This window comes from Apaloderma vittatum, unplaced genomic scaffold, assembly GCF_000703405.1.
Source record: "Apaloderma vittatum isolate BGI_N311 unplaced genomic scaffold, ASM70340v1 scaffold5757, whole genome shotgun sequence".
Classification (NCBI taxonomy): Eukaryota; Metazoa; Chordata; class Aves; order Trogoniformes; family Trogonidae; genus Apaloderma; species Apaloderma vittatum.
In genome coordinates, this window is record NW_009726563.1 from 10,946 (window position 1) to 18,422 (window position 7,477).

A 7,477-nucleotide genomic window follows, 5' to 3' on the forward strand; every position below is an offset into this window, starting at 1 on the left:
GAGAGCTCTTCTGTGAGGCTGCCGTGGATGTTCAACATTGTGCCTGTGGCTTCAGGGACACCGATTTCTAGGGCATGCTTCCATATGAAAATAGACTTGCAGAAATAATATCGGCATGTTTGTTTATTGCAGGGTTTATAGAACCTAATGTTCTGTCTCTTACTGGCATCTGGTTGTTCCAGCGAGGTTTAGTTGCATTAAAGAGTCAATAATAAGCAAACGCGAAGGCTTGAGTTACGTGAGTATGGGAATAATGAGGTGAAGTCATGGATTGCTCCCTTTCTGCACAAACAGCGAGCGGCAGTCTTGATAACATGCTTTCAGGTAATTATCGCTGTGGCTTAGATGATTTTGGTATATGCTTCTGCGATGCGTTTGATTTTTCAGGCTCTCTGTTTCGCTATGGAAATGCTTCATGGGCAAGCGTGCCTAGGTTGCTCTCTTATTTCAATTTTCTTATCGGCAAAACATAAATCTGCAGCTTGCTGACAATGAAACCGTACAGTAACTCTTTCTGACAGATTGATTTTGCAATACCGATAATCCTGGCCATGCACAAGAAGAGATATTTCGGATTATTTTGTCTTACTTCTTGCATTACTCTCTGTTTTTCAGTGCCTGGAAATCATGTGCGTGGCTATTTCTGAGCCCAGCGGTTTGGGTGCATTAAGAATTTATGGAGTACGCTACACTTTAGTGTCTTTACTTTGAGGGCAGTTATTTGTCGTATGAAATAAACTGTTTATTTGCTATAGCTAATGCCCTTCATCCGTGTTGGCAGACAGCAGATTCAGATACTTTTTGAACGCTGCTTTTCCTGTTAGCATGAAGCCAAGCTAAGAAATGCGTTGGTTTAAATCAGCTCCTGGTTACGGGGAGCTGCAGAAGCAGCTGCAGGAACCCGATGGCGTTGGGCTCCTGTGCCCTGAAGGGAACTGGCCAGTTCAGCAGAACAGAGGGGACAGGGTGGTTGGTTAACCCTTTTCCGTGAGTGAAATGAAGAAGCGAGAGCCCTCGCAACTTCTGTTGGGCTTCAGAATAAATATATAAACTCCCTCCTTACATTTCCAGCCTTTTGCTTCATAGGGGTGTGAGGAGAGTTTTCTTTTTGAGCTTGGAAGTAGTAGCCAGTATGTGAAAGTGTGAGCAGAGGATGAGCCTGGGAGTGGAGGAGTGATGGGAATGAGGTGCTGGAGACGCGTATCGTGGCTCAGAACGTGAAGCTGATCAAAACTGAACAACATGTGAATTTTCACATTTATTACAAACTACGTAGAAATGGGCCAATTCCTCCGGTGTTCCTCCTAGCTTTAGGTGCTGGCTGTCAAGCAGAGGACGAGCCTGGGAGTGGAGGAGTGATGGGAATGAAGTGCTGGAGACACGTATCGTGGCTCGGAACGGCGCCGTGAAGCTGATCAAAACTGAACAACACGTGAATTTTCACATTTATTACAAACTACGTAGAAATAGGCCAATTCCTCCGGTGTTCCTCCTAGCTTTAGGTGCTGGCTGTCAGGCGTGAATCTGTGGGGTTTGAGATAGCTTCTGCAAAAGCTACGTGAGCAAGTTAAGGGGTTTATTCAGGTTTGCATTTCTGGGTGCTAACAGTTACTGCAAACCAAGACTCGGACATGACGTTTTCTAGATAGTTAGAAAAGAAATATCATCTAGGCACAAATGTTCATGCAGGAATTGTGTTTTACCTCAGAAGGCAATATGCAGCCTCAAGCATCAGCCTCAGCTGAAAAGCAAAATACAAATATGTCATATTTTAAAATACAGTAATAAAATTATTGATTGCAGTAGATTTAGTCGGATAAACATGCCTGAAGGGTATTCAAAGGATAAGTCTGTATGGAACACCTGCTTATATAAATATGAGGATGGAAGCTTACCTAAGGAATGATTTTTTGGAGATGGAAGAGTAAAATTAATTTCCTAACAGAAAAGTGAATGCAAAACCATTATAGATAGTTAACAGCAAAGAATGCTAGACCTTACGGGAGAGATTTTACAAATGAGTTACTAGAGGAGCCTTGCTGATGAAAATTAGGGCAAGTTTTACCCAGCGCTATTAAATCTGAACCTGTATGCAATGCGCGAAGTCATACCAGCAAAAATCCATCTATGCACTCCAATAAAAGCAGCTGTAAAAAGCAGAAAGTAGCGGCACATCTAACGTTTTGCCTTTAGTGGGAAGAAATTGTGTTCAAAAGCTCTTAGAAGAAGAAGAAATGGTAGTTCTGCTCTGGCCAGATGCAGGTAACCTGAAGTTCAGTTGATGAACTTCCAGCTCAGTGTGGGTGTGAAGGCAGCAACAGAAGCTTCCAGAAGCTTTGCTCTCATAAGCCATCGTTAAGAAGAGCCTCCAGTGTTCCTGCCCTGACTACATTCACATGGGAGTGATCCTCTGGGGGTGACGTAATGCTGTCACGGCCCCGAGCAAAGCGGGAAGCAGCCACAGTCGTATGGCACGTTAGCTGGTCTAAATCTTTATAGTGCTCAAGGGAAGAAAAATATCTTAAAATCCACAGCTGAGGAATAAGGCTGGCAAGGTCACTGGCATTCAGAGGTTTTGATCCCTGGGCACATACCGTGATGGGCACGGGCAGTGCAGGAAAGGGTTGAGAGCCCCTGAACCAGCTCTGGCTGCACGTCGAGCTCAGGATGGGTGAGGTGAAACATGTCCTGAAAGAAAGGATCCAGTGCCAAGCGATTCATTCTTTGCAGAGCACAGGCTGGATAACAAGTCTGAGTAAACCGGCAAATCTGCAAAGCCTCTGGTGAGGGCTCTGGAGTGGCTGAGCAGAGGTACCTGGAACCAGGTTTGGCTCGGAATCACTTTCTGCACCTCGTGCAGCTGGAATTAGCACCGATGCAAACTCTTAAGTATGTGATCCGGTCTTGAAAGTGTAAAATGAAAAAAGGCGGATATTTTGCAGCTTAGGGCAATGGTTGTTTGTGGTAAGTCTCTGAGTGATTAAGGTAAAAAGAAAAGCCTGAGCTCATGTTGCTCACGTGAGGAGGAAGGTTGTCCAATGCACCCGTCGCCTGTGCTCTAGTGATGAGATGTTGGAGGGAAGGACAAGAGTTGAAGGGAAATGACCCTCTAGAAAATATTTGCTCTCGTTGAGGCAGATTGCTGCCGTAATAAGAGACCAAAAGAAGTGGCAAAACAAACATAAATCATCTGCATGGAATTAAAACAGGCATGTTTTTAAAAGCTAGTCCTTGGTACATATTTACTTAGTAGATGAGACCAGTAATTTTCACTGTGGCTTTTGTTTGGTCTCTTGCTGCAATTTCTTTGGGTTTGTCTTCCAGGGGACTGGGGTTTTTAAGACTGTAAACTGAAGATGTGTAGGAAGCCTCTCTGCTCTGGTTTGACTGCAGGAGACTAACATTCATTAGTGACCAGGGGGCAGTTTTAGTATTAAAAATAAAATAGGTTTGCTATCAACACGTGATACCATTCAGTCCCCATGTGTTGCCTGATCTAGTTGAGAGGTGTCCCTGCCCATGACAGGGAGGTTGGATTAAATGATCTCTAAGGTCCTTTCCAGCCTAGACCAGTCTATGATTCTATGATACTGCCAAGACATTCTCAAGGAGGCTATTAAAACTCTACATTTTTGCTTGCAAGTGTGGGAAGCATATTTTCCCCCTTTTTAATTTTCATAGGGCTTGCAGCTCTGGTCTTGCCACTGTAATGCAGTTGCTTCTGAGTCTGCTGATGTCATCTGGAAATCTGGTGAAAGATAGAGAAGTGGGGCTCTGATGCAGAAGCAGTGCTGGTATTTAGGAAATATTAAAGAAAAAAGAAATATTATTATGTAAAACAGTTTCCAGATTCTGTCAGCACACATGTACAAAACTAGAAAGTCTATTTATTGTTGTCATCTTTGAAGTATATCTGGATACTATATGTTGTTTCGATGACCGACCATTAAAATTTGTGTTTAAAATGAGTATGAAGCAAGGAATGTTGAGACACAAATCTCGGTGCGTAAAGTTAGTGGCTGGCATGAGGTGATCAAGAGGAGAACAGCTCCGTGACTCAAAGAACAGCTGTATGAACAACAGAGAAATCGAAACAGAAGAGCGGGATGAGCAAAAATGCACTAAAAATGAATGATATACTGTAAAGCAGAGTTTGTCGCTTGAAAACGGAGATAAGTTGAATGGGGTTGTGCTCTGTGTGTCCCCTCCCTGTGGTTTGTGCACCCACCGGCTCATTTCAGCCAAGGGCAGCAGAGGTGCAGTGCTCTTGCAAGAGAGCAAGTTTCTGTAGGATCAGGCAAAGATGCTGCCAGGTAGACTGAAGTGCTGAAATACGCGATCAGTCCGTTAGGTCATGGAAGGTTTGAATAGGGGGAAGAAGACGTGTTACAAATACTCCCAGCATGGAAGATGCCAGCCTGAGTTCCAAGTTAAACACTGAGTCCAACAAGACAGGGATCTGTAGGAGACCATGCCACTCACAGAACGGTTTTTCTTTTTTTTTAATCTTTTTCCTTATTTTGATATGTGCCAGTTTAAGCAGATAATGTTGCAGCATAGACAAAACCCTGCTTTGTGGCCAAGGCTGGGGCAGGGGAGCTGCTGAATGGCACCGAAGGGGGTTTGGCCTTGGGCTGATACTGGCAGAGCAGTCAGCATCGTCCCTCTCCCCAAGGCCTGGGATCTCTTCTGACTGCTGACTTGGACCGATTTCCGCTCTGATTGCAGTAAAACTGAAGTGCACCTTGGCTTTCAGCTCTGGTGCTGCATTGTCTGGTTTTGTTTTCACTCCACAGGGCAGTGTAGCCGCGTCTTCCCTCCCCAGCTCGGCACGCTGCAGATCGTCCACGGCAATGGCACGGCCGTGGGCACCGTGATCACCTTCCAGTGCTCTGCCGAGCACCAGCTGGAGGGACCAGCCGTCATCACCTGCGTTTGGGAAGAGGACAGGACCCAGTGGACAGCTGGAGTGCCCTCCTGCAAGCGTAAGGGTCTTTCCAAACCATTCCCGGTCCCCTCGGGCTGCACCGCGTTCTTTGCGACGTCAGGATTAGTTCTCGATGTCTGTGCAGTGAGGAAGACAAATTCAATTTCCCCCAGAGTTTTCCCCCCACTGGCTGTAATTGTGCTCCATATGTGCCCTGACATCATTCATTATTGTGACACAGAAAAGACTCAGTCGGATTTATGCGTGTTCTCACATCACCGACTCCGGTAGTGTTGCACCCGGAGTAACCATGGCTCTGTAGCCCTTCTTTACAAAGTGTATAGATATGACCAACTCACATGCAAGTGTATTTGCAAGCCCTATAATCTCCTGCCATTCTTTTCTGCCGGGTTTTTTTTTGCCCTAAAAGAAACACAGTGACATTTTTCGAACAATTCTAGGCTGTTGCCTGTGGGAAAGTTACAAATCGTGAATGGCAGCAGCGTTAACTACCTTCCGTGTTGTGTTCCTTCTGATTTTTTATGAGCTTGTTAGTAATTTTGCTAGAAGAGGGCCCAAGCAAAACGTGGTACCTCTGTGTCTCAGACCTTGTAGAATTTTAAAGCACCAGTAGATGGGTGGCTCTTGTAGACGACGCTCATCCCTCACTCACAAACTTGACAACAATTTATTAGTGGCTTATAAACGGGAGATTTGTGAATAGCTCAATTTGAGGCTTGCATAGCTCTGAGCTGAGGCCGAGATACTCTGGTATCTTCACACATACTACCGTGAAAATCCTCACTGAGCTCTTGCTGGCAGAAGTGTGAAGCGTGGTTTAATGAAAATGTGAAAGATAAATTCGTGGCTTGACGTTAGAAATGTGCTTCTGTGTTTGCTTTGCTGCAGCCATATCGAAATACGAGACTTTTGGATTTAAGGTCGCAGTGATCGCCTCCATCGTGAGCTGTGCTGTCATTCTGCTGATGTCCATGGCTTTTTTAACCTGTTGTCTTATCAAGTGCGTGAAGAAAAATGAACGGAGGAGGACTCAAAGGTACGTGAAGAAAAGATTTTTAAAACTGGCATAAACTGTGCATCATATGGACCCTGTTGCCGTGGCAGCAGAGAGCTTCAGAGGGCTCGATGCTCACAACACCACAATGATCTTAATTACTTAAAATCCTTAATTCGTAGGTCAGGCTTTAGGCACAGAAAGACTTGGAATTCCAGAGTATTTAGGCACCTAATGTCTGTTAATATCAGATGACCTCAGCGGGCCTGGGCAGATCTGGATTTACGCAGGATTATGCAGAAGCTGAACACAGAAGTCTTATTTGCTGGCCCGATCTGTCTCTCTTTGAATTATTTGAGATTAGCTGCATTTTCCCTTCTTCTCTCTCTCTTTCCTTTTTTCCTTTGCTTTCCTTGAACACTGCTGGTGAGAGAATTAATCTACCCGCGTTGAAACCGTCAAAGCCCTCACCGTCTGCAAAGCGTACTTAAAGCTGTCACAGCGCTGGAAGGACGTAGGATTTTGTCTTCTGGCTTGAAGCGCCAAGGCAGGCTTCTCAACAGGCATGGGAAGAAATAAAATTTACCAATCCGATCCGTTAGAAAAATTCAGCATGACGAGTGGCTGCGTGGCCACACCTGCCCGTCTGTTAAACCCAAGCCACCGTGGTTCATGAGAGTGTCCCTCCAAAGTCACCAGCTGCAGAAAGCTTTCCAGGGGCACCTTGTCTTCTTTTCCCTCTTGCTTTTCCGCTCATGCAAGTAGCTCTGGCGGGGGCTGCACCCCGTCCCGCTGATGCCGGCGGTGCAGGCAGTGAGCTGCTCTTCTGGTCCATTTTTAGCCTCTTCTTGCTTCAGAGAAGTGGTTGGGGTAGCGATAGAGTAGAGGGAGATGAAGGAGGACACGAGTGAAGGTCTCGCTGCTCCGAGCTGTGTTTTATCTTGAGCTGCGTGGGCACCAGCTTAGGGGGGAGATTTTGTCATTTCGAAATCTGATTGTCGGCGGTGCAGGCAGTGAGCTGCTCTTCTGGTCCATTTTTAGCCTCTTCTTGCTTCAGAGAAGTGGTTGGGGTAGCGATAGAGTAGAGGGAGATGAAGGAGGACACGAGTGAAGGTCTCGCTGCTCCGAGCTGTGTTTTATCTTGAGCTGCGTGGGCACCAGCTTAGGGGGGAGATTTTGTCATTTCGAAATCTGATTGTAACCAACATACAGATTTTCTGTTTCCCTTGACGGGATTTTGTGAGGCGAAAGAGGAAGTCTTTGGTGTCATTCATAATATTGGGTTTTCACCGATAGCGTGAAATAATTTTTGAAATGAGAGGATTGACTGGCATTTCTGGAATCGCCGCTCTTCTTTTTGATAAGACTGTTCATATCAAAGTCCTCGCTTCTCATTTATTTTAAACGAAGCTTTGTCAAAATTAGCCGTTCACAGGACTTTGACAAATTTATTTATTTTTCTCTTACAAACGAAAAGCCTTTCACACAGGACGTTTTGACCTGGTTCTGTCATCAGGACGTTAAATGATTCCCTT

The 7,477-nt window shown here is 45.3% G+C and overlaps 1 protein-coding gene across 1 annotated transcript; it reads left to right on the plus strand.

Annotated features, from left to right (window-relative positions):
• Positions 1 to 4,796: 4,796 nt before the first annotated feature.
• SUSD3 (sushi domain containing 3) lies at positions 4,797 to 5,984 on the plus strand (the record flags this gene model as incomplete). The annotated part of the gene is made up of 2 exons (XM_009873328.1): positions 4,797 to 4,985; positions 5,837 to 5,984. Coding segments are annotated over 2 exons (337 nt in total), but the record flags the coding sequence as incomplete, so codon positions are not given.
• Between the last annotated feature and the right edge of the window lie 1,493 nt (positions 5,985 to 7,477).